The following is a 26,942-nucleotide window of genomic DNA, read 5'->3' on the forward strand; positions in this document are numbered from 1 at the left end:
GTTTATAGCAAGAGGCAGTAAAATTGGAGAGCTGCTTCAATATGCAGCGGTTTCTAACACGCTATTCCAAAATATAGCATCCTCTTAGAAGAATGCCATTCTGCAACAGACATGACTTCATTAGACGAAACATTTTGCTGCCAGGTGATGACCAAAATACATGCAGAACACATTTTAGTGCATCAGCAGCCACTAGGCGAAAAAAAAAAAAAAAAAATTGAAAAAATAAGCTTTGCCAATGCACTCCCTACATTTTACATCAGCGGCAGGAAGGGAAAGAAGGTTCTATACACCTCCACCTCTTAACTGCCTTGGCTACGCAGAACTGTTGGGCATGTTTTATCTCCTTTCTGCTGAAAAGGCCTGGCTCCATTTTCTACAAACTATTCTAATCCCACAGAAAGCTTAATTTGAAAACAGGAGTCCTGAGCTCTTATTTTAGCTGTCCAGGTCAGCACTTCGAAAATAAGCTCCAGGCGCTAACTGATTCCAGGTGTTCACTAAACACAGGGATCCGTTCAGTCCCCAACACCTCCCATCTTTGCTTTCAAAATGGGAATCTTTCCAATTACCACAGGCCCAATTCTCTAGAGAGCCTGGTGCATTGTGTGCTGTCATTCAGGCACCTCACTTCAGGCTGGTCTTTCTAGCTTATAGTTCTTCCTCATCCGTTCAGGGAGAACAGAGACAGACATACACCATACCAAACTGCGTAACACACTTAACAGCATTGTATGTAGAGGAAGGAGCAGCCACCTAGTAAAATTGGATCACAAGGTTAAGACAAAAAATACTTTTCATTTTGTCTCAAACAGAACTGCAAGAGAAAAAGGCATCAATTACATAAACAGCAGCAATTTAAGAAGCTCACTTCTCTCTAATATTTTACAACTTTGTTGCCTTTTTTTTTCAAATAAGAAAAATTATAACTGAAAGAATATCAAAGCAAAACATTTTTCTATTTACTGTATGCACATCTGGAAGAGTTTTTACTTTTAAAAAGGTGGGGGGAGACCAAATAAAAATCTTCATGCTTAAGTAAAATCCATGCTGATGAGAGTTAACAAACTTTCATTCTAAAAGTCTGCTTCGTGTCTTGCATGTTACTCTGGATTTTCCTATCTAGACCAGGATACCATTGTCTCTGACACTGGACTAGAGATGGATTAGTAAATAACGCAACCTAACGTGGCAATTTCTGTGCTATAAGTTATTTTAAAATAACAAACAACACTTACGTAATCACAGCTAGTTCAAGAGAACCTTGAGGCACTTATCACATTAATCTTTTAACTCACATTTCAAGTTCGTTACGCCCTTTAAGAAATGTTTGAAAATATTGTGTACTGCTTTTGCTACTACAAGCCACAGTCATTTTTTCTCTCCAAACAATGCATACATAAAGGTATATTTACAAGTGTATTCCCTTTAATAACGTAGCTTGTGAAGAAAGAGATTATAGCCCAGGTAAAGACGTGCTTTGGTCAAAAATATTCACTGGCAGAGAGGTCCCAAGAGGGGAAAGATTGAAGCTTAAGGACAAGGCTTACATAATAATATCACAAAGCATTTAAGCTAGCTTGTTGGAACTAGGAGCATTTTAAAAAGATGCTAAAAAACTGAAACAGTTTAGTGTTCATACATTTCCAATTTTCTCCCACCCCATCTTGATGTTGCTACACTAGCTACCCTATTAAGTACAATTAAAACTGAAAATTAGACCTTTCCTGGCTGATGCAGTACAAAACTCCCCCCCTACACTGATGACAAAACAAAGATGAACGATTGAAAGAACACCTTCCTAGCTACCATCAGAAGTAGGAATCCCTGCTCTAGGCATTGATGAGGTTAAACACTAACCAGGAGTGAATCATTTTCAAAACGCCATCAAGATAACCTGCATCAAATAGGCTCAGAAAAGCTTCTCAGATGATACAAATCATATTTTGGTCTTATCTACACCGGCAGATAAACTCTTCTTAATAGTTCAGCGCATTTTTCCACAAACTTCTTATTTCTCAACATGAACAAAGGTCAGCTGTTCTCACACTTCAGGTCCCTGTTCCCAGTTGTTCTGTGTGGGCAGAAAGATGGACATGGTCTGCTTTTAATTCACTAATCCCCTCCCCCTTTCCCACTGCAGTTTTGCAGTTTTCAGAACCCTGGTATTAAACAATACCTGCAATTCCACACTAAAATATACTGCTCTACCTTTCCCATGATTGAGCCCACTCCCTTGCTTACAGATTGGTACATATGCATTCACATAAAAGTGGGACTGAAAAGGATCTTTTAGTTTAGGTCCTGTCTAGTCCTTTGCTGTTATGAACTCGAGTCATCTCTTCCATAACCTTGTGGAGCTTCAGCATAAAAACAGTAATTTGCGTTCTTTTGACTCCATTGGAAGCTGCATTCAGAACTTACTCCTTCTAAAAGTTAGAGCCTCCTTCTAGCTGTATTCATGGTGGGGTTACAGTGATTTAATTAAATGCCAGTGCTAGTCTTTAGTATAGATGGTTCTTTTTCTCACTGGTGTTGATCCCCCTTCCTTCACCTCCTCTCCATCCATGTATTTCTTGGCAGCAATTACATCTGCTGCCAGCCTTTGCTAGAGGAGGCGAGTCCTTCCATTCACCACTGGTTCAGGGGGCTCTCAGGCTCCTACCAGCAACCCTTTTCTGCATTTAGTTCCCACTATCTTCCTCCACAGTGGACGACCAGAAGTCTGAAAAGCGTCTCCCTCCCATCTACAGAGGCACTTGAACACTTTCACCTCCATGGAAGTTTTTCTCCTGGTTCATCCTATGTGTGAGAATTAACAGCCATCCTGTTGTAAAAAAGTACACAGCTGTTCTTCTAGTCCTTTCCACTGCATGTGCTACATTTTACACAAGAATTTTCTATTCAGCTCCCAATTCCATGGAGCCTTGTGCTTTGTTTCACTGAATTTTGTCCCCCTTCTTCACTCTAATCCTAATTAGGGTCACTCAGTCCTGCATATCCAGCTTTTGTGTGTTTATGAATCCTCTGAACTTGGCATCATTAGCCACGTTTTATCAGCACACACCAAATTTTTGCACCAAAACCATTAATAGAAATACAAAATAACACAGATCCTAAGGCTAATCTTTGAGGAATTCTACTTATCCTTGCATTTTCCTTTCAACAATACTAAATCTATCCGTGCTTAAACAATTCCTTATATACCCTACAATTCTTCTGTTAATTTCCGTCTTCTCCCGCATGGTTTATACTTTCCCAAGTGGCTCTCTTGATCAAATGTTTCAGTGAAGTTCAAATAAATAAGATCTATTGTGTTTTATTTGATAAAATAATCAACTCTCCAGACAAAGAAAGCTGTTATGTTAGTCTGGCACAATCCATTTTGGTACTCCTTGATCCAATGAAGAACGTAGATTCCTTGCCCTGTAGATAAAGGACGTGACCACTAGTACAAGGGAGTAGCAAAATACAAGAGTTTGAAAACTTACTGAAGCGTTTTGGTTTGCTTCTATTTAGAAAAGGTTTGTGCATTTTGAGAAAGGTTTTGAAAAAGGCATTGCTACACTGAAACAAAATCATCCTCAATAAGCACGTACAGGATCCATTTTTACCTTTTTGTTTAAAAGTTTCCCTGCAAAAACAAAACTTTGGGGATAAATGAGGTATAATACACTGCATATCTAAGTGAGAGGGAACGCATATCACATTGACAGCCCCAGCAGAAAATTTAGAACTGAAATACTGAAAGATGCTCAAATGGAAATGGAAAGGTAAAATTAAAAAGGAGCTAGAGATTATAGTGCTTATTGGGTTTGTGGAAATAACCAAATGAGAGGCTGAATAAAAATCAAGCACGAGCGTTTGAGCTCTCTGACAGTAGCAAACTGTCCCCTTGCTATTTAGTCTCTGCTATTTAAATGATAATTTCACTTTAAGGCAAACAGGACTGCTTAATGTAAGGAAAGTGGCTCTTTATAAAAGTAACTGTATTTTTGAAAGCTTCTCCTTCACAGCAGAGTGAGCACCTAAGTTCAAGCCATTTACACATAACATGGGTCACTACATGCTGGAAGAAAGCAAGCTACTTTTACCCAACGGTTTTTCAACAGCATCTCAAACACTACTTGCAAGAAATATGGCAGCAACACAAAATGAAGTGTCCAACTGGTGAATCCTCTGTGGCAAACAAACCACCCGCTATGCAGAAGACAACACCAGCACACATTTCCAAAACCCACTCCTGTTACTAGCAGAAAAAGAGCCTTGAGTTTATTAGTTTGGGAAATGCACCCTGTATTCAAGCTGGGACGATGCTGTATATTCTGATAAAAAGAATCAATGGAAAAATAAGTGATATTTTCCAGTAAAAAAAGGGTCCATTGGCATCTTCACTTCGAAAATAAAGTTCTTATTCCCCTAGTAAGGATCTCCCATCTTTTCTTTGATGTTGTTATTCTCCATACAGTTCCTGTAGGGAAACTACTAAAGTTCCTCAAATTACTCTTCAACAAAGACAACGGATAGTGTGCTAAGCTATTGTTCGATAGTTTTCTCTGTCTCCAGAATGCTAGATCTGTGATCCTGGAAAGACAGTTTCTTTAACTGTTCCCAGAGCTTTGAAATGCAAAGCAAGGACAGACATATTTTTGATGTGAGCTTGCTTACTTCTTACTCTGCTTATACATTACAGACTCAGTCTGCCTAGATGTCAGGTGCTCATCCATTATGTTTTACACTCTCCCTATCTTTCCTTTAGCCTCAAGACTTATTACTTTGATATATTCAAATGGAAATAAAAGCATTAATGGCAAAGGAGAAAGAACACTAATATTTTTGAACATCAGAGAGAAGTACAGCGTTTTTGGAGAAAATTAATATCAGATAGGAAAATATGGCAAGAAGCTTTGCCCAGCATTTCAGTGAAGTACTGGCAGGAATAGACCTACAATATTTTAAGAAATCTATGAAAAGAGGTGCAGATGGTTGCCATATTAAAATTAAGTGGATCAACACCATGAGAATGGGAGAAGACTAAACCCTGGCTAAAGCACAGATTTGACATTAGGCTTCCAAACATCACATTTAGATACATTACTCCCTTCCACCAATACCCAAACATGGCCTGAACTCTCCCAAAACTGCATTCTGACTACTCTGAAAACTGGAGCTTCAGATTTTGAGATGACAAAGGAACATTTTCTCCCCACCACGCATGAAAAGCATTCTGTCAAGGAAAGCTAAAACCTAAGGCACTGTGGAAAGTGAAGAATAATGTATATTTTAACATACGATAACAGGATAACGAAGAACAAAAGAGCTTAGAGCAATAGTCCAGCATATGCTGCAGGTCACATTCAATAGGTGACAGCTTCCTCCAAGACTTCTCTAGGTAAAGAATGGTGGCTTCAGTACACATACAATTATTGTAAGACAAGCACAATTAGTTTTCTCTGCAAACTTCTGCCTCATTCTCTAAAGACAAAGATCCCTTTTGGAACTCTTCAGGCACTTCAAGATTTTAAATGCTTCTAAAGCAATGCTTTCATCTTTTACACATACTAAATCCTAAAAATACCAAGCATATAACCTTTATTTCTAAATAAACACAGTGATTGTCCTCATCATCCCTTCCAACCCTGGCTGCTCATTGCCACTTCCTCTGCCCCGCTTTAGAACAGCACAAATATTTATGCACCCACACAGCAAACCTGATGAGGGAACCAATCTGGCTGAAAGCTGTTTTCCATTCTAGATTACTTTTTGCTATGCAGGACCATGTCTTTCAGCTGCAGTGCTCACAGAACCATAAAGTACCAGGTAGGAACAGAATATTTTCACACAGACACTTGAGTCGGAAGCCTCACATGACAGGAATAGCAGAACTGCTCTAAGTTGAGACTAACTTGTCCTGGCAGAACTATGCAAGAGATTCACGCAACATTAATCCCTCTTCAGAAGCCAGCAGAAAGCCCTATTTTGCAGAATATTAGCGACCTGCTACATCAGCCCTCTTCACATAGTGAATTCTTTAACATTTATCAAACCTTCAACTGCAGTGGAAGGCAAATTTTTTAAATGACAAAATTAATCTCCTAAAAGTTACTGTAAAATGTAGTACTGTGTCTATACAGGACAACACCAGATAATCTTTCCATGATGTAAGCTGAGACCTCATAACTACAAAAGTTTCTCTAATAAGCATAGCTTCTTTTTTTGTTTTGGTTTTTGTTGTTTGTTTGTGGGGGTTTTTAATTAGTGTTTCTCCCTACATAGCGCTTATCTCCCTTTTTGGTGCCCTGGGAATTCCCACTGTGATGAGACAGCTTGTTTTACACTGGGAATCTGGTAAACAGCAGTCATGCAATTTTCAGTATGTTCACAGATCATAAATTACAATTATTTACATAAAACTTAGATGTACAAAATGAAGTTTCAATATCCTCAGACTATGCCAATTCTGATTTTCTTCTCCAATTAGCGACTTAGGTCTAAAGTAGGGGGCCACCATTAGCCAACCCAGATAAACCCACCCCTTCACCCCCCCAAACATAGAAAATAGCACTTAAGTTCAGGTCAGTGGTACAGTTACTGACAGCAGCCAGCATCAAATGCTTTTAATTAGATCGATTTCTTGCTTGGTGACAAAAGACCAGAGGGCTACAATAGACTACTCCAATAAAGCTATTTGCTCAACTAGGCAGCAATCATGCCAGAATTATGGCATTACTGGAACTAGCAACAGTAACCCCCAGTCTTGTCTTGATTGGTTGCAGTTAATTAAGTATCCAGAAACGCACATGAGCAATTCAAATTATTTCAACATGCACCGCTTTGTATATCTGTCAACAGAATTTTTGGGTTTTTTTTAAACCAGTAACCACTTATTCATAATGGACATTCAGAGAAAGGTAAATTACTACCTTGTGAGAAAGGAGAAGATTATGAGCTTCATTCACTACTGCAAAGATATTCAATGCCTTCGATGGAAGAGAGTGCAGAGTAGCTAAGCATAGTTAATCAAGATTTAAAAAGGAAAGTAGAGAACTCCAATATTCTCCCTTCTCTTCTATTCACTGGAAAAAAAAGAACACTAATCCACCACTAAATGCAGAATCAAGAAATCTGATTCCCTTTTCCCTCCCTTTCTCCTCCCTTCCCCCCAACTCCAAAAGCAGAATCTGCATAGAAGGACTTCCCGTACTGAGTGTAGCACCTGTGTAATTACAAATTACAACTGTGCTAACCACTGTACTAAATAGAGATGCTTGCCACTTAATTAAACCCTTTCTTAGAGAGGAAATGCATACACATTCACACTATCTCCTCTTCTTAATTGGTCTCAGACATTGCAGGAAGCTAGTCCCCAAGATTTGTCAGCCAGCCAACCCACAGATGTTTCAGAAAGAAAACCAGGTCAGCATTAACAGGTTCACTTCTTTGGCTCTAGGCGACAGGTCAGCAGATCAGTGTCTGCAGCTGGCAGGCTCCACTATGGTCCTTAAGCATTGGCCTGAATTCCTGTCAAATCTGCACTTCTCTTTACAGGCCTGGACAGCAAGCATGCGAAATAGCTACAGCAACTTAATGAGATATCATCACTGAAGCCAACTAAATTTACCCTTGCAGACTGAAGGACGACTATAGGTACTGTCCAAACCCATGCTTCATTAAACCTAAGAGTTCCTCCAGGTCAGTCTTACACTGTAGGCATCAGGGGGCTGAGACCTGCTTTCCAATATAACCACAATTAGATGCAACTCAAGAACATCCAAGACCAAGACTGGAACCTCTGAACAACACAGAAGAGTCCAAGCACACTACTTTTCTTTCTGATATGTCAGCCTCACCTTTAATTTCCATACTGTATTCCATGGCTCTTCAGAAAAAAACACCTGATCTCTCCATTGCTTCCCTGTGATGGGCATGGAAAACAAACTGATTCTGAAAAGCAATATGAACAAAATGTTTTGCTTTATCTTCCACAGTACTACTTGCAACAGAAAATGGTGCCCCAAAAAGCAAAGACCTACTTAAATAGGTCATTATCAAGATATTTTATCGCCTTCCAATCCTTGATTAACACCAAAAATCTATCACTGATATAAAATAATTCTGCTGTGTATACAAAGATCTTTGAGCCCAGCAGGTGAAAATGTAAAAACTTCAAGTAGTCACTACTTCCAATTAAAAAATGCAAAACAAAAAACAAATAAACAAAAACAAACAAACAAAAAGAACAACAAACCCCACGTCACACATTACTATATTTTCTCTAAAAAAAATGCTTGGACTAAAACTCCTCTGAAGCTGTTGCTTATGGTCTACCTGTCAGCCTTCACAAATTTGGATAACTTTTCAGAAGAACTTCAACTTTTCAAAACTTGCAGTTTTCTGCCACTTATGGATAAATACAAAGACAAATTTAGCATTAATCCTTGTCAGCTGCTATCAAAGACTATCAATATCTCACTAACTGCCTCATCTTTAAGACATACCTGATGCACATAATTTTGCATCGTTCTGTACTCCAGGGTATATCTGTTTATGGATAGCAAAATCACCTGGCTAATTCATCAGAGGACAAAGGCAATACCAGCCAAACATACACAAGCAGCAGCAAAAAAGGTTCATTTAGATTAAAAGCTCACAGAACAAGAACCCTCATTTTTTATTTGGGTATATTCTGCCGCAGAAGGGAAAGTCAGAATAACAGTGCTGCTCTACAGGATGCAATTCTAAGGCTGTGGGTGGGGAGGAAAGAACCAGGCTGTGAAGAGTTCCTATTAAACAAGAAAAAATGAAGGATGTGTGGTGTAAATATGAGGTTTACAGAGTTGGTTGGAAAAACACTCTGCCATTAGAGAAATATGCAGATTTTTTTCATACCAAGTTACTACCCTAAGTACTAGACAAGGAGACAGTGATTGCATGCATGTAGCATTAAACAGATTTTAAAAGGCTTGATAGCAACAGTGAACAATTTTCCTTAGACTAGCTGACCCTTCTTAAGGTGCCCAGCTGATGGTTTTCACATTAGGCTGAGCCTGCCAGACTGGAGCAGAAAACCAGTTTTCTCCAGCAGCAGGAGAAAGAATGCCATCTCGTGGATGGTTTTGCACACTGTCATCCAAATAAAGCACCCACCTTCTCTCACACACAACCTTCCAGAAATATTTTTCTGTTAAAATACATGTTGCATAATAGCAGTCAAGAAACTACCTGGAAAACATCTCTAAGCTAATAGTCCAACTCTGAAAAAACATCCAAGTCTGTCGTTATTAACATGACAGTGAAGATGGTGAACAACTCAATTACACAAATACCAGATTTTGAAGAAATACAAACTGCATCAGCACATCCTGGAGTGACAGAGTATAAGCAGATTGTTTTCTCCACACAACTCTTTTCTAATAACAAAGTCCTACAACAGCCATGCACGAATATTCTTCTCAAAGACAGTAAACTCCCAAATAAATAGGACCTTCTACTCACAAAGCAAGAATTTCAAAATTTAGTGTTCTTTCCTTTTACAGTTGAAACCAAATCCTACAGCAGGAGTATCAAGTCAGAGCAAGACATGACAAATGTATGAAAATCCCTGGCAGCATAACAGTAACATAGAAAAAAGACCTACAAGACAAAACTACATCCATGATAAAAGACAGAGCCAACTATACCGGAAAGTATGCAGGAAGAAGATCAAGATATCAAAAGGACATATAACTGAACACAAAAATGATTATGTAGATTCACAATGTTTATACATGAACCATACATAACTATGGTGTGTATTATTTTATTATCTGGGTATTGTGCAGCTGACAAGTATATTATATAACGTTTGTGTAAGGCAGGCGTAATTCCAAGGGTAAATTCTGGAAAGAACACTGCACAACAGCAATGCAAACACACCAACGTGCTCTAGAGCTAAAGCTGTCTTTGTTTCCATAGTTTAAGAGAGCAAGAGGAAAACCCAGGAGCTTACAAGTAGAATCCAGAACTAGCAAACATAAGATTAGCCTTTGAGTAAACTGTTAATGAACTTGTTTTCCCCCCAAAAGGTGAAGCATTAGAAATACTTAGCTCTTTCATTGTTACCAAAAAGATACCAGTACTAAAACCAGTAGGATTACCACCACAGTCCTAAAAGCTGCACCTCCTTTCCAAGTATTATTACATAAAATTACACTGAAAGGTCTGATCATAAGCCAATCTGACAAGAAGCCTGCTGGGACCAGGCAATCAGTGAACAGAAACCACTGAGAGCAGACACAGAACAAGCCCTGTGGAAGGGCTGAAGGAAATGAAAACCCATCCTCTCCTAAAACACCACATGCTGTATGCACTTCCCTTACATTCTTTGTACCAATGAAGAACATGATAAGAAAAGATGAGAAATCCTAATGCATTCCCTTTTTCCTTCCTTATCTAGTTATTAGCAAACAGCACATTGCTCTGGCTCTTTGGGACAACCATCACTTGTTCCTAGTTTCTTCTACTATGAGATGGGCAATTAACTCGAACTTTTACCAACAGCATACGCCAGGAACATAACTGGGACAACGATCTCTCATCATCTTCATAACCCTGACTGAAAATTAACGTAATTCACGCTGTAAGAAGTCTGAGGGGAAAAAAAAAGGGGGGGGGGGGGGGAAGGGGGCGGATCATCCTGTTCCACTTGCTACAATTGCATGCAAAAGATTATTTTTCTCAAGAACAATCCCCTTTTCTGTATGAGAAGACGCCATTAATAGCACTAAACAATATGGCCCAATCAAAAACCTAACACTTTACAGTGAATATTCTGATTTTAAATGAAGGAGTTATTAGACTTCAACAGGCAGAATCACTTGGTTCCATTTCTCTCCCAGTGTGAAATTACCTCATTAAACCTTTAACAGCTTGAGGTAAGTAAAAAGCTTTTACCCCACTGTCTGACAGAACAGGTTTTGTGAAAAGGATTTGTACTATTTCTGTCCATTCCTTGCCATAGGAGATTTAGCACAATTCTAACTTCATCTAAATGTATGTATCCTCAGCAGATGCAAGAGAGAATCTCAAGCATGCTACCTACTAGCATGCCTCTAGAAAAAGGTTCATTATCCTCATTAAGCAGGAAACACTGAGAAAATTAAGGGGGCTTTCCCAAGTCGAACACAAGTATCTTTTACATGAAGCAGTAATGTGCCCAAACCATACGTGCATATCCAAACACTCCCACTTCCAAACAATCCCAGCAGTGCGCAGACATAGCTCTGTTGTTGGGCACGTGTAATGAATGGGAAAAAAACAAATGGTAAAATTAGGTTCTGCAGTTCATGTTGCAGCTCAGGCCTTGATCCAATATGAAAGGTGATCTGTACTATAATGCTCACATCAAGACAGTTATTTACAAAGAAACATCTCTCCTTCTAGTGTAACAATAATGTAAATATTTAAAGAAAATAAAGCAGTACTGAAACATATGACACATAAAAACACTGTAGCTACACAGAAAACCTTCTGCAGTGGAAGAAAATGATCAGATGATGTACCATTTCCAGCCCTTCTTTATACCACATACATACCAGAGACCTTAAAAAATCTGGTTCAATGCTCCAGATGTCAGAGTCGTTAAGTAACAGTACACAAAGAGACTAGCTAGTGTTACAAAACTCGATTAGGGGGGCAGGGGTTTTTCCCCCCCTTTTATAAGAAACTGAGTTTACTCCATTTCTCATTTGACAAAATAACTAAGTTGTTAACTGTTCTTCAGCTGCTTTAGGGAAGAAAAGTCACAACAACATGATCTGGCAGTTTATTTTGATATCCACTTTTCACAGAACTCATATTTACAACAATTTGTCACAAGTAACATGCATTTTCTTCTCTGGACATATCCTAAAATTCTTAAAGGTTCACTTATTAAGCTAGCAGAATCTCTAACTAAACATGAATGTAGCTATATTCAAGAAGTTCAAAGAACTCAAAACTGAACCTCGGCCTCATAGACATTGGTCAAGCTGACTCAGTGAAAAACATTTGTTAGTGCCCAAAGATACTTTATAACTGTGTATTCTATGGTTCTTCTCATATGTAATAAAAAGTAATGTAAGAGCTTCCACATGAAGAAGAAATAGCAAGAAAGTATGACCAACACACTTCAGGGATAAGCTGATGAAGAGGAAAGGAAAGTGGTTTAAAAGTTTTACCTTCCTCCAGAGCTCTGAGCACATACCTGATATTCAAGCCAGTGCTCTGGTCCAGTTTCTCCCAGCTTTTTAATTTTCCCAGAAGTTTCTAAAGTAGAGATCAAATGAAGAATTAAAGACAGACAAATGTTCTAACAGCTCATTTTCCACACAGTTTTCTCATAATCCTCCATTCAAAGTCAGTGTCTTTCCTTTTCCTCCTGTGGATTTCATTATCTGCTTATCTAGCACTTTGGTTTGCCATTCTCCAGTCCTCACAAACATTTTCCTTGTCACCACAGCTCTATGACACACAGAACCCATGTTATACTTCAGCACTATAGATTATCTAACCCTGTGAGCCACCATCACTGTAGACCTTAGTAAACTAGATTCTTGGCAGCAGAGAAGAAAACAAGCTGTATTCTCAACACTGGTTCTGTAGCAGCTGAAGTGCCCATTTCTCCTCTTCCAGTTTCTCCTGTAACTTTTTACTTTCAGTCAATACCAAATAGCATTATCTAAACCTGATCAGACACCAGTATAGTTCTGCAGATCAAGCAGTTTACACAATTAGGTTAATCTCTTGACAATTTGCTGTATGCTTGATATAGGGTGGGATGGAAGCAAGACAATTTTATTCATCTGAGACCACATTCTGGCCCTGCTAGCATTAGCAGCAATCCAAGTGTGTATCAAGGTCCTTACCACGTGCCTGTTTGGCAACACCATGTCTGGGCAGAGCTTAACGCCAAAAAAAGCATTTCCAGCAGAAGAAAGGTAAAAGAGAAACAGCAAGGCCAAAAAAGACACTATGATGAGATTGTTCTTTACACAAAATCTCCAGCTGAACAGTAGATATCCTTTTGCCTTTTTCACTTTTACTGCCATAGTTCCCTTCATGCTGACATTTAAGTTTGGGAATGCCTGGTTCGAACCCATTAATTAAAACTGGTATCATATCTCAACTAACACAATACAGGAAGACCCTACAAGACAGACAGGACACAAAGGAAACCCCTATTCTGCTCGTCCTCCAAACGTTCCCAGCTCCTCACCTCATTTTCCAATTCAACAGTCACTAGCTGTGCTTGGACTTTCTCATAGCGTTCCAGTTTTCTTTGGAGACCTTCTACCTCCTCTTTAAGCAATCCATTGTTTTCTTTCATTTCCCTATGGTGAAAAGAGACAACAATTAAAGTGCCATGCAACTCAATTCACTCTCACAAACTTCCAGATACACATGGAATTACAAGGGAATCATATGACACTGAACAGACATTCAACTAACTTATTTCTACAACCTTCACTGCAAAGCCACTGCTACATAAAAACTGTAGCTTTACTGAACTGATATTTTTCTAGTGCCATCCTAATTATGTCCAAACAACCTGAAGCTTTGTATCTGCTTTACCAATTGGCAAAACAGCAAGCGGTAGATACTCCAGCTTTTTGAGTACTCTGTGATGACTGAGCAAGCATTGAGACTGCTTGTTTCTACTTTAATAGAGGTGTGCAAAGTTGAGATAAAACTGTTTTTAAAAAATGACCTTTAATCTGTTGATATCATGCTTCTGTTCACAAAAAACAAGCATGAGAAAAGATTCCAAGATAAGGAATTTAAAACGATAATGAAACAAGAACAAACCCAAGTTACTTAATTTTAGAATAAGAAAAAGCTGGCAAGATCACTCATGTAATTTAGGCTTGTTTTCCTTTTTTTTTTTTTTAAGATGCACTGAAAGATAGAAATTAAGTTTACCCTTAACAAAAAAAAAAACAAAAAAAACCACTTTAAGGCAAGTTATTTCATAGCACTTAGGAAATTAATTTTTCAAATTAATTGCCACTTCAGAAACCCAGAAAGTCTACTGTACCAACAGCTATATCAGAGATCTTTAGAAATTTAAACAAAAGACTTTCTAAACATTATGCTAGAATAACAGGCCCTTAAAATAGCAGTAACAATAACTAAGCAAAAACAGTTATTAAAGAAATGTTCAGCTGTCTCTTCTCTCTACAAGGATTTCTTTCCCAAAGCTGTACAGAGTTGATCACTATCTTTAAACATTGAATTTTTTTCTAACAAACGGATATCACTATCCAGAATGATCAATACGCATTCTGTGAGGCTCTTGCTGTGTTCAGGAAGATTACCCAGATCTTGTCAAATCCTCTCATCTAGTAACCATCACAACACTGCTCAATTCACATACAGTATTTATATGAAATATTTAAACATCCTTCTAAAGTTTCCCATATCAAAGCTCAATAGAGCGATTTGAAAGTGCATATAGTGCAATTGTAGCAGGTACGGCAGAACACAAGATAACCCTCTCAATAACTGAACCCTTCTTTCACCTGAAGTAGGCATTTTCCTCCCTGAGTTGGCGCAATTCCCGCTCCATTTTTGGGAAACGGGCCAGTTCTGCCTTCATGTTCTTGACAATTAGAGCATCGTGTTCCTGCTGGGAGAACTTCTGTTCCAGATCCTGGAAAACATGGGATGACAAGAGGACAGCAATGATTAACTTGGAACTCATAAGAGCTACTTTGCCATTGTACTTTTTAAACTCAAATCAATGACTTGAATAAAGTTGGAAGGAAACTCAGTAGGTCATCTGGTCCAATCCATTGCTCAAACTAGGGATGACTCTTGTTCCACTTGTAACACCTGGGCTGACCTCCTCTCTACACCTGTTTAGCCTAAGTTCATAACAAAAAAAAGATCTCTGCTAATCATTAAAAGGACCTCCTTCTATTGACAAAACCAAATCTGTGGTTTTCTTGTCCTCTATCCCTCTGTCAGTGAAGTGCAGAGAGGGGCACTTGGATGACCTGCAAGAATTAGGAATGAAAAGAAACACAACCATGCATTTTAACATTATGATAAACGTTGCTTTTTTTTCCTCAAAAAAAAAAAAAAAAAAAAGTTTATTTAGAGCTGTATTGCAGTCTGATATCCTGTTTCCCGACCTTTTCCTTCAATGAAGGAAGTCTCTTCTTGCAATCGCAGAACAAACAATGTGGCTGGCATTCAGTGCAGCTTTACTTGACACCAACCACAGGCAATGCCACTATCAGCATCTGCTCAAACCAAAGTAACTCTCCAGATCTATTTCTCCCAGGAAGATGAGTGTAAAAGCTACACTCCCACCAACGTACATGTTAATTTGAAAGAACATAAAGCATCTCTATACTCACATTTAAATCAGTGTGGTTTTGAAAGCTTTGCAACTAATTGCACTTTCTAAAAGAGCTAATCCCAACTCCAGAGGAAGGATTTTCTGGGAAACAGAAAAGTAACTGTAGCTGCTAGGTTCATCCTCCACCATTTGAAAAAAGATTGCTCTAGAAGCAATCTTTTGCAACGCAATCTTGTGCTCTGGCATGAGACCAAACAGAGCATTCCTCCAGAGCACTGCATAAGGATATAAATCACCTTTCCATGGAGAAAGCATGGGTGGGTAATTTTTCCAATCAATTGATACAACAAAGGTGAAGAACATCACATTACAGCTAATTTTAGGTAGCCTGGTCCATCCATCTGAATTTAGCTAACTGTAGGTAGCCTCGTCCATCCAATTGAATTTAGCCAACTTCTGCTCTTGCTGGCCACCGGATCAGATTCTTATATGACAGACTAACCTTTTATTTCTGCAATAGTCATTTTTTTTAAAAACATTGTTCTGTTCTTCCATGGAATAAATTAAAAATTAAAGCTTTATATAGGCCACAAAGTTTCTTACCTTAATCTTCTGTTCATATTCTGACAGTAGGGATTGGCTTGCTTGCAATGTCTGGATTTGCTGACTAGCCTCTTGCCATTTTCTATTAAACGTAGACACAAGAGCCATTTACCACCCAGGAATCACGTACCAGAAACAACCTACATGCAGAAGCATCTCTGACAAAGTTTCAAACACCACTAACGAGGTATATGGTACTGTTATAGAAGATTGTCTCTCGCACAGTTTCACACTTATAACGTCTCTCTCTAAATTAGAGACAAAAATACCCATTTTAATAAAAAGATGCATCTTGAGAAATATCAAAAAAAAAAAAATCAAGCCACCTTAACTCTGAAACCAACAAATATACACTCACAGTAAATAAAAAGCACCTTTGAAATTGAAGAGTTGAACTTAGTAAGCAAGGAAAAATATCTTTCAACTATTCCTCAACTATGATTTAAGGCTTGATATTTTTGTTCTGTTCAGTCTATAAAGTTCAGATTAGCCTTTCCCACCCACATGCCTTCTGTTAACTCTCTACCATGAACATGAGACATCGCTGAGATTTTAAGCTCAAGTATTTTTTTTTCTCAAGGTACAATTAAATTGCACCTCAGAGCTAGTTTCAAACAACAGTTATAACCTGCACATCCAGATCAAAGAACCCCTTTGAAGAGCGGAAATCAAACACTGTTGAAAGTTCTCTGAGTGACAACAGCTGCAAAAGACTGAAGTTTTATTTGCCTTTTTCTCCCTACAGTCATTCATCATCCCCTGCTTACTTTTGCTGAACATCCAGCTGTTCCATCAGTTCCTGCTTTTGAGAGTCTTGGCTTGTCATCTGCATCTCTTGATTCATTATATTCCATTGCAGCTCTGATATTTTCCCTTTTAATATAGTGATTGTCTGAATTAATGGAAAGAAAGAATAAACACACAAGGCTATGACTCTCCAAGATGGACATTATGGATAGTGACAGACAGAAATCATATCCAACTAAAAAGTACAAACACTGAATCTAGAAATAATCCTCTTGCAAACCTTCAGACCTGCAAAATTACCTCAAAAACAAAGGCAAGAGAAAATCATTTAGTCACTTTCATGTGTCACCCGAATTGTCATTTCCATTACCTATTAAGTGGGTGACCTCAAACTGACAGGAAAATATCAAGCTTCAAAGCTAAATGATGATAAAACATAAGTGTATATATTAAAGTAAAAAAATTATCCCACAACCATTCCCAATATATTTTGTCTGGGTTTCAAAATTGAAAATGTCTGGATTTGCCCCAACCAAATACCAGCTGTATTATGCTTTCCTTAAAAGTAGAGACCAGTAGTTTTTAAATTTTTGCTCTAAATATTTTAACTCTAAAGAAAAATTCACAGATTTGCTTCAAATAGCCATTACTCGGCTCCCTTTAACAGAGAGAAAGAGAAAAATCTCAAAACATCACATATGTAGGGTGTTTTCTAGATAGAGACACATGTAGGGTTCTCATCTTGATACTGATGGATGTGGATACAAAACGAATACAGAAATAGAACTGCTGCACACATTTCATACATAGGTTTCTTTTCTCCCACATGCCATCACTGTCTCCCTGTTTTTATCACTGATAACTGGCACGTTAAAGCTGTTTACCTGCTTTATCACATAGATACATTTCCAGGAATGCCTAGGCAGGAAGAAGGCTTAAGGACTTAGTGGTTGTTGATCCACAACTGGTGCAGGAAACCAAATTAAACAGAAAAGTTACAAATGAACTAGCTGAACTTAACTATAATGATATCTGAGAAGGCTGAGGGTTGAGAAGATGGTCTGTTCATCCAAAAGAACTGAAATTATTATTCAAGCATTCATTCTACAGTGGAACACAGAGGCATTTAAGACACTTCAGAAGACATACTTGGTACATAACTTTGGTGTCATCCACTCTGCAGTTATCCCTACTTCCCTGAACACCTTCCCATCTTATCTCCTCCATCGTTTCCCCTTTCTACTCAATGTCATGTAGCCTGACTTCTAAACCTAGATGCTGCATGTTGCCTTGCACTTCTTTTCTCCTTCTCCATATCAACTTGTCTAAGAAATCTCTTCTCATTGTTAATTAACACAGCAACATCTTCTGACCTGCTCACTCATGTCTGGACTTGGTTAGGTTCTAAACTTTGACAGCAAAGATGCACACCACCAGGGCTTATTCATTTCCAGATGATGAACATAGTGATTCCAATTTTATTTTATTTTTTTTAAATCAGAAAGGGTATTTTCAATTCACAAGAACTGCAAAGTCACCTGAAGCTACGAACGGATTAAAAAATTACTCTGTTCTTACTTCATTAGCTTCAGCTAATTTGCTCTCCTTCTCTTGCAGCTTCTTACTCATTGTCTCCATGCTCTTCTTATAGGATTTGTTCATCTCCATTTGTTCTTTCAGTTTATTTTCAGCTTCTGTTTCCCTTTCCTGATATTGCTTTATGCGTGTGAGCAGCTCCTGGTTACGGTCAGCCTCTCGCTTGCAAAGAAAAAAAATTGAGAGAGACATAAGAAGAAAGTAGCACAAAGGTGAAGCCAGTTTTGTTTCTCCTGTCTCCATTCCTCATTACTGTGGTCACCAAGGCATCATTATGCAGCAATGTTACTTAGACCATAGCTTTAAACTTTGCACTAGCAAGGGCAAAAATCTTACCAGCAGCAACTCAGTGTCAAGGAACTACCCAGGGCAACGGAGCTAGAAAATTAAGAGATGGAGTCTTCCAAAACTCTTAGACTGAGACATGAATATGAGAATACAGACGTGACTTCGCAGACTCCACTGCACGCTCTCCAGTGGATCAAAGATGAAAATATTTGATGCTTCAATTTAAAGCTGACCCATGCATAGCAAATTGACTTTCAGAAACTCAGATCTCAACAGTTGGGTTAACAAGACAAACTTCCCTCTGCAATTTCTGGAAATTTACGAGACTATTTTATAGGAAAGAAATGGGGTTTAAATGCACGGTATTATCAATGTATACAATAAATGTTTTTGCACTCTGACAACCCTTCATACACCATTTCAGTTTATTCCTACCACAAATTGATTAACATTTATTGAAAAAACATGTAGTAAATTGCTTTGCTAATCAAAGCAAATCGAGACACGGATTTACATAGTAAGCAAGGATTATGCAAAGCAATGTGAGGTTCCTAAAACCTTTATCCACATGACTCAAAAAAACCACAGAATCTGAGCAGGGTAATTACCACAGTGCTGGATTAGTGCTGCTCCCTTTTTTTGTACCAGTATTTCAAGGGTTTCTGTGACTGACTCAGCTACATTCCAGTTTGAACTCTTTGTGGTTTAATCCCACATCACCTGACTTCAGAGGAACAAGGAATTTAGTCACTGACTCACTATTTCACAATTACACCCTAAATCTGTCACCCAGCACTCTTGTAAAATAGAACAAAACATGCTTATTATTTTTTAAAGACTTCTTTTTAAGTAATCAGACACATATAAGACCTTTATTATGCTACAAAACCCACAGATCTACTACTTATTTCAGTAACATAGTTAAGCAAACATATGTGGGCATAAAACCAGAAACCAATAAAAGCTATTAGTCCCTGAGTGAGGCTCACTTTTATCAGTGCAAGCTCTCTTGTGTGACAGTGCATGGTTGGCACTGCTGCCATTCCAATTAATTACAGTCACACAAGCTAAATGCTTGCAATTGTGCCAGCAGAAGTTTAAATTCAACTGGGAGAAAAATGCTTAAATACTTCTGGGAGAAACAAATAACAAATCCCTTTTATTATTGCTACCCATGACAACTTCAGTGCTAAACTAACAGAATATAGTGGTCTGATCAATAGTTTGTCAACAAAACAAGGCTTCGATGTTCACACTCTTGTGTACATTAGCAAGTTAGTGCAATGTACTGCAAGGGTATCTGTAGAGCAAAGCAGTTGGTGCTGGGAACTTGACACCTGCACCACCACCACCACATTTGCAGTAAAGCCAAATGCAGTAAATGCATTCCAGGAGCATTTACTACAGATTTGCTGAAGTCTTGCTCTGAAGACAGTGTCCATTATCAGTTGGAGAACACTAGGCTTGCTCCTGGACTGCATCTTTCAGTTTAGTTTCATCCAAAAAAAGTTGACTATACACATTCTGAGGCACACCACTGCAAACCAAAGCACAGCACATGAGAAGTCAAGAGCATATCCCTGATCCAAACTAAAACACCAACGTAGATGCACTACATATGTTCTGACTTAGGCCTATGATATCAAGCCATCTGCAACCGTCATACTTACCTCATAGTTTCTGGCATTGGTATTAGCTGCCTTCTCTAGCTCAATGCGAGCTCGTTTGTGGCTAAGTTCCATCTGCATTTTCTCTCGTTCCACCTGCAGGAGCTGGGATTTGGAGTGGATCTGCCCAGCTTGTTCTTCCAACTGACCAGTTCATGTGTGAAGAGGGACATTACACACCATTAACAGCATTGCAATAATATCAGTATCTCCCACCCTGTACTGTTCAGCTGTCACTTGCATGCCATTTTACAAATTACAAGGAAACTATCACCGTATTTGTGGTACTTCTCACACCAACTGCAGATGAGGAAACCAAGAGTTCAACACCACACTCAGAAACCCACATCAAATCAATGTTAGTTGGAAAGAAGCAAATTCCAAGTTCTTAATTCAGAATTTCTCATTCAATCTCTAGAGGTACTCTGACAAAATGTACTTCTCTATCTAAAAAAAGGTAATTGTTAACTCCCCAAGCCTCATAGAAGTAACAGCAGCTAATCAAGAAGCAGAGATCATGCTCCCCATGAAATTTAACTGATGAGCAAAGTAACGTTTTTCCACTACCTGCTAGCACATTACGCTTCATTTTTTCATTCAAATTACCTTAGAGCACAGACAATATTAGACAATACCTCACATCTAAGCAATGTACATTCAACACACAGCTAATGAAGACTGTCTAACCAACGAGTCTCCTCTAACCATCTCTGTAACCAGAGATGTACCACAGACAGAAAATGCATAGAATTTTGTCAACACTCCAAATGCAAAGCAGATTTACATTAAAAAGAAAGTAAGCTTATTTTATACTTAGAGACTGAAATAGAAATTATATTAAGATACAGAATACAGAAACTTCATTCCAGCCTAAAAAATATCCATGATCCAAGATGTCAACTTATGTCATGCTTTACGAGCATGAGGCAGCTTACAGGAAAAAGTCAAAAAACCCACATGGATACGAACAGAAGTGGACAAGAAAGCACAACTGGTTAGCTCATCAAAGCCATAGCACAATGCAAGTCTCCTGTACGTGTCCAGGCAAAGAAACTTTAAGGAAGATTGTGAAAAAAGGTAAAAAAGTGACTTACTAGAAAAATATTAGCAGATACAAAGCTCCTTTGTTTAGCAATATGAAAACAACTTACAATTTAATTTCCTGAGCTGGTATACAGATAACTAGCAGGGAAGAAATTCAAAGGACCTTAAATTTTTACAAAACAGAAATAAGTATGTCTGACATTTTAAAAAAAATTAAAGATTCTGGAATGTTGACCAAAAGCAAGCTTCCATTAGTGAGCTTGCATGAATATCAATTTTAGAAAGAATGGTCAGATCTTAATTAAATCAATCCCAATTCCTGGAATCAAAAGGAATATACAACCACACTGAAATGATACTGCAGGCATCACCAAGCTGAAGACACCTCACCTGCATCCTCTGCTGGTACTGAATCTGTAAGGAGCTTTGAGAAGATCCTGGCGTAGCCAGCCCAGACACCCCCTCCATACGCTGTGAAATAAAGTTGTTGAGGGATCTCAGTGTGGAGAAGACAGTAGTATTATCTTCCAAGTCCTCCATGGCTCTGGAAATACACAGAAAGTCATCAGCAAAACATTCAGAGCAACCTGCTGTATACTGGCTGCTTTGCTAAAAAAAGACTGCCCTGAGGAAACACTAAATGCAAGGTCTTCCAATTTACAGGGTACAAAACCCAATCTGTCAGTCACTGCTGGGATCCACAGATCACTGCTGGGATCAGCTTGAAACAGAAAACAGTATCCAACCAAGGCTGAAGCTGTAGGTCTCCGAAATGAGAAACTGATGCAAGACAGCCTGTTCTTCGCTGAGCTTTCTACCTGAAATGGTTTGATTTTATTTAAATACATTCTCCCCTGAATCTCAGCCCATAAGCGTACAATTAAGAGCTGTCATGAGTCATACAAAATCAAATTCTCCTCTCCTATACAATCAAGATAGATTCTGGGATACAAGTTAACATTGTAGGACATGAAGATCTACAGCACCTAACACTAACAAACAGAACTCAATACTCTTCCTCCAAAAGTTTGAGGCTGATGGGGGGGGAGAACTAATTCCCTATTAGCAGCAAACCCTTCCCTCTACACAACTTGGTTCTGGTTTCCAAAAAGCACTTTGGAACCTAACTTGCAGCAACAAGACTTCCCAAGTTCACAGATCGCTTCTATAAGTAAAACAGTGCCTCCTCGGTCATGTAAAAGTTTTTGCAATTCTTCCTTCAAATTTGGAAGGGTACTAACTAAAAGGCCAAAACCAAATCATGCCTGGAGCTCAGAAAAGCCTTGAGGAAGCCTTCAGTGAGTCCCTCTGGTGACTGCATGCCCACAAAGCCCCAGAAGCACAGAAGAAGGTTAGGACCAGGAAAGGCAACCCACCACTTTGACATAGGCTTGTACCAGAGACACAGACTTGGTGGGGGCTAACTTTCGGGCTCATGCAGTCTCAGGGCAACACAGCATTTATTCTTTGGATGTATATCATCACAAAGAGGAGGCACAACAGAAGCACGCAGGCAACGCAAAAGCCAAAACCCAAACGAAAAAGTTTACTCAAAATAAGTACTTCAGTACCGCAAGCAAATAAATTCAAGAGAGACCACGGCCAACAGGTAACCGTGCCCCAGCAAGCCTATTTTGAAATTAAGAACAGCGCTAAAAATTAAGAAGACACGTCCCTCCCACCTCCCCGCTGCAGAAAACCCTTCGGCAAAGGCTCCCTTCCAGGGCACCAAGGGACCCCCCACCCCCCGGCAGCGGCCGCGGCGGGCAGGGGGCTGCTCCCCCGCAGCCGGGCCGCCCTGGGCACCGCGGGGAGGGGTTCGCCCTCACAGACCTCCCCCCGTAGGGCGGCAGAGGGAGAGCGGGGGCCTCGGCGGTCACCACAGCCCTACCCCGCTTGCGGGGACGGCGAGCGGCCGCCCGGGGGTGGGAGGAACGGGGAGACGGCACAGCCTCCCTTCGCCGCTCCCACACCGCCGGGCTCGGCGGCCAAGGGGCGGTGAGCGGGGTGGGAGGGCCGGGCCGGGCCAAGCCGAGCGGAGCGGAGCGGAGCGGAGCCGGCGGCCTCCCCGCCCGCCCTCACGCGTTCCCTCACCGGCCGCGGGCGACGGCGCGCGCCCCGCTTGGATCTCCCTCCTCGCCCCGGCGCCGAGATCTCACGGGAACTGGCGCCCAGCTATCGCGAGAACAGCGGCGCCGCCCGCCGTAACGACGGGAGTAGGCGCGCAATCCCCCCCCGCGGCCTCCCCGCCGTGCCGTACCGTAACGCTCCGTCTCGGGGCGAAAGAGCTTCGCGCTCAGCCTCCCCAATCCAAAAAAAAAAACCCCACAAAAACCCGCTGTGTCCCCCGTACGTCCCCGCGACCGAGCTGCAAGGCTCCTGCTCGGGCAGAGGAGGAGCAGCAGGGAGAGCGCCCCGTCCCCCCACCGCATGGCAGGTAAGGAAGTTCCTCGAAGACATCTGGGTATTTTTATTTATTTTTGCCTTCCCAAACATACACAAAGCAACACCCAGCTCCCCGGTTCAGGCTGTTGGGCTCACACCTTCAGGCACACCATTCGGTACGGAGATCCAGATCGGGAGGTTTCAAAGCAGTTAAAGTTTGATAATCCCAAATGAGATGTTTATAATGAGAAAGATCCAGAAGCCTTCAAAACAGACAGTGCCACCAGCCCCTCTTAAAACTCATGCCACAGTCGGCCTGATCAAAGTGCTATTTAATGTAAAAGTTGTCACTTCCAGATAAGGCAGTGGCTAAATTTATTTTTGCAACAGAATTCTAGCAATTCCAGCAGTAATTCCCCCTGTCTGGGATCCAAGGAACATCTTGTCATTTCACCTAACAAACACCACTGGTCAAATATAAAACAATACTGAAAACACAGGGGAAATTATCTTCTTAGTAGCGATGACCCTGCCCTACTGTCATTTGCCAGATTTACGAGTACCATGAAGTAGCAATTTCTAAATATAACCTGTGTCTTTAGAAAATGCAGCAGAGCCATCAGGCTGAATATTCCAGAGTCAGTCGTACGTCCTGAGGGGCTGCATTACAGAACGTACGTGACGATGCAGATCCGGACACACACAAAAACGTTACCTATTCTTACATGTGCTAATAAATTGCACCAGCTTTTAAGAAAGATGAAGAGGCAATAAATTGGCTCAAACTCCCCTTGCTGGTCCCTCTCATTCTGACAACCGCCTTTATGGTTAGTCTCACATATGACAACATTAATAGTGTGATGATTTTCAAGCACACATTAAAAACTCATACAATCACTGTTTTATTTTCATTTCCATTACTCCAGCCCCAGAGGTTGCCTTTCATATTACTCCTCTCCATTCCCAACTGTTATCTCCACAGGTGAGAAGCTAGATTGGATGTCTCTGCTTGTATAATTAGCAGATAAACTCAGTTGGACACCACCCTGGTTTATTTTTGTATTGAAAAGCGTGATGTACTTCATAAGAATTGTGGCAGATTTTCCCAGGGTCTTAATGGTGGGATTTTTCTTTAAACACACACCAAATTCAGATTTCCAATCAGTGATCACCTGTTCGATAATCTGCAGTTCTCAGCTTTCACTTCCCTTTGTACAGTCTTGCCAAATAATAAGATTCAGCAGAGTCCTTCCGGCTGGCCTGAGGCTTTATAGTCCTCACGTCTTGGAACTGCTCCTTCAGTCTGTTTTGCAGAAGACGGGACTCATGTCCATCCCAGAATTTACAGAGCATCGTTCCTTTCGGCTTTAAAATACTTCGGGACAGACTCAGAAGGCCTAAACATAGATTGATCAATTTCTGATGATCCAGTTCTTTAATGCCTGTTGCATTAGGCGCCATATCGCTCAAGATAACATCCACCTTCTCTGCAGGAAGCAGACTCTGAATTGTCCTCAGCGTCCTTGGGTCTGCAATGTCAGTCTCCGACAGGAAGACTGCCCCTTCCAGAGGAGAAATCCGCAGGAGGTCAACGCCAAGGACGAAGCCAATGGGGACAGCAGGATCTAGATTATAAGAATGAATGACACACTGAACAATCATAATGGTTGCAAACAACCTGCATATGCCTGAGCTCCATGCTAGTCAATAAACAAAAAACATATCACCTGCTATGTCTGGTCTTCTTGTCCTTGGACAGTTTGCTGCGTGCATCTGGATGGATGGTTTGCTATAAGCTAATCCATTCAAAACATGAAAAGTCACGTAACTTTGGATAAGCAAGGACTATTTTTCATGTTTTTCTTCTGCTCTTTCAAGGCTGACAGTCCAGAAATCCCGGACAACAGTACAGATGATAAGACCTTCTCTTGTAAATATTAATGGCTTAGAACACATAAACCGTACATAGTGGTTACTACTGTTTTTCAAGAAGGGAAATAAAAATTCAGAAAAGCCAAGTTCTCTGCTGGAGGCCACACCAGTTTCCGAACTGCGTGAAGGGATCTTCCCCACAACAGTTAATCAGAACACTATCACCACATAATAAGTTTTTATTTCACAAATATGATTTCTTCAGACCATATCAAGATTTACTATTCTTCACGGCCATGTAGGCACACACCTTCATGCTTCTCTCACTGACTCTGGCATTTGCCAGTACCCATGTCCCTTCCCCACACCACCACCATCACAGCTGAGTTTTCTCACACGCTTCAAGACAAGTGTAATCCCTATCCTGCCTGCCAAAAACATGCACTTACCAGTACCTAAGGCGTTGACCCTCTCTACAGCAACCTGGCTCCAAGCACCAGGCGCCGCTCCACAGTCAAGAACAGAAAGCCCTGGACGAAGAATTTGAAACTTGTCATCAATTTCCAGTAATTTGAAGGCACTTCGGCAACGGTAATTCTGCCGCTTCGTTGCCTTGACAAAGGGATCCTTCAAGTGCCGCTCCAACCACTGGTGCTCAGTTCCAGTTTTCTTCAGAAACCCCACCGTGGTGTGGAGACATTTGCTCACCAAATGCCGACAGCTGCCCAGGAAGACAGGCGAGTTAATCAGTCAGTGCATAATCACCACCTATTTCAAAAGTCTCTATAGTAATTCTAATCTTGACTACAGCTCTGCCCATTTATCACCAGGTTCACAAAAAAGCCTCCAAATTTGAGATTCTTGCACCTTTAGTTATCTGGTCCAGTCTCAACGAAAGGGCCGGATTTTGGACAGAGGCCTCACAAGTTACCCCCTGCGCAAAGGCGGGAAAGAGGACCCCGCTCCTAGACAGCTCTTCGCTTCTGCTCCGGCGCTTGCGTTTAAGGCCCGCGGGGGCACGACATGGCAGACTGACCCCCGCAAGGGCCTGGGCTGCCTCAGAGGGGCTGGCGGCCTCCGTGAGAGGGGAGGCCGGGGGTACGCCAGCCCCTCCAAGGAGGGATGCCCAAGCTCCTGGAGGCTCCTTCATGCCTCCGGGTGGAGCACGCCGACAGCCACTGCCACCACCGCTTTCCAGGTAACTAACCCCCGCTCCGGCATTTCCAGCAACGACAAACCCCAAACGCCCGTTCCCCATTCCTGACGAAAACTGAAAGCGCCGAGACTAACGCCTCACCAACCCGGGGACACCCCACCAACTCCGGGGTCAGGGCGGGATCCGCCGGCGCCGAGCCCAGCTCTCCTCAGCGACTCCTCCACGCACCTGCCCGCGGCCGGGGCGGCTGGGCCGCCCCCCC

General features: G+C 40.7%; 2 protein-coding genes across 2 annotated transcripts in view; both read right to left on the reverse strand.

Annotated features, from left to right (window-relative positions):
* Positions 1 to 23,420, reverse strand: part of MAD1L1 (MAD1 mitotic arrest deficient-like 1 (yeast)) — a 376,265-nt gene extending 352,845 nt beyond the window's left edge. Inside the window, exons 1-9 of the mRNA XM_010570286.1 lie at positions 23,362 to 23,420; positions 21,658 to 21,811; positions 20,227 to 20,367; positions 18,251 to 18,430; positions 16,693 to 16,817; positions 15,926 to 16,007; positions 14,538 to 14,668; positions 13,235 to 13,349; positions 12,224 to 12,285 (exon numbers count right to left, since the gene is read on the reverse strand). Coding sequence (XP_010568588.1) covers positions 12,224 to 12,285; positions 13,235 to 13,349; positions 14,538 to 14,668; positions 15,926 to 16,007; positions 16,693 to 16,817; positions 18,251 to 18,430; positions 20,227 to 20,367; positions 21,658 to 21,807 — 986 coding nt within the window. The 5' untranslated portion in view covers positions 21,808 to 21,811; positions 23,362 to 23,420. The remainder of the gene's footprint in view (positions 1 to 12,223; positions 12,286 to 13,234; positions 13,350 to 14,537; positions 14,669 to 15,925; positions 16,008 to 16,692; positions 16,818 to 18,250; positions 18,431 to 20,226; positions 20,368 to 21,657; positions 21,812 to 23,361) is intronic.
* Positions 23,421 to 24,542: 1,122 nt separating this feature from the next.
* FTSJ2 (FtsJ RNA methyltransferase homolog 2 (E. coli)) overlaps positions 24,543 to 26,942 on the reverse strand; it is a 2,944-nt gene continuing 544 nt past the window's right edge. Inside the window, exons 2-4 of the mRNA XM_010570588.1 lie at positions 26,909 to 26,927; positions 25,974 to 26,245; positions 24,543 to 25,277 (exon numbers count right to left, since the gene is read on the reverse strand). Coding sequence (XP_010568890.1) covers positions 24,853 to 25,277; positions 25,974 to 26,245; positions 26,909 to 26,927 — 716 coding nt within the window. The 3' untranslated portion in view covers positions 24,543 to 24,852. The remainder of the gene's footprint in view (positions 25,278 to 25,973; positions 26,246 to 26,908; positions 26,928 to 26,942) is intronic.

The sequence above is a fragment of the Haliaeetus leucocephalus genome, unplaced genomic scaffold, assembly GCF_000737465.1.
Source record: "Haliaeetus leucocephalus isolate CR32 unplaced genomic scaffold, Haliaeetus_leucocephalus-4.0 Scaffold295, whole genome shotgun sequence".
Taxonomy (NCBI): Eukaryota; Metazoa; Chordata; class Aves; order Accipitriformes; family Accipitridae; genus Haliaeetus; species Haliaeetus leucocephalus.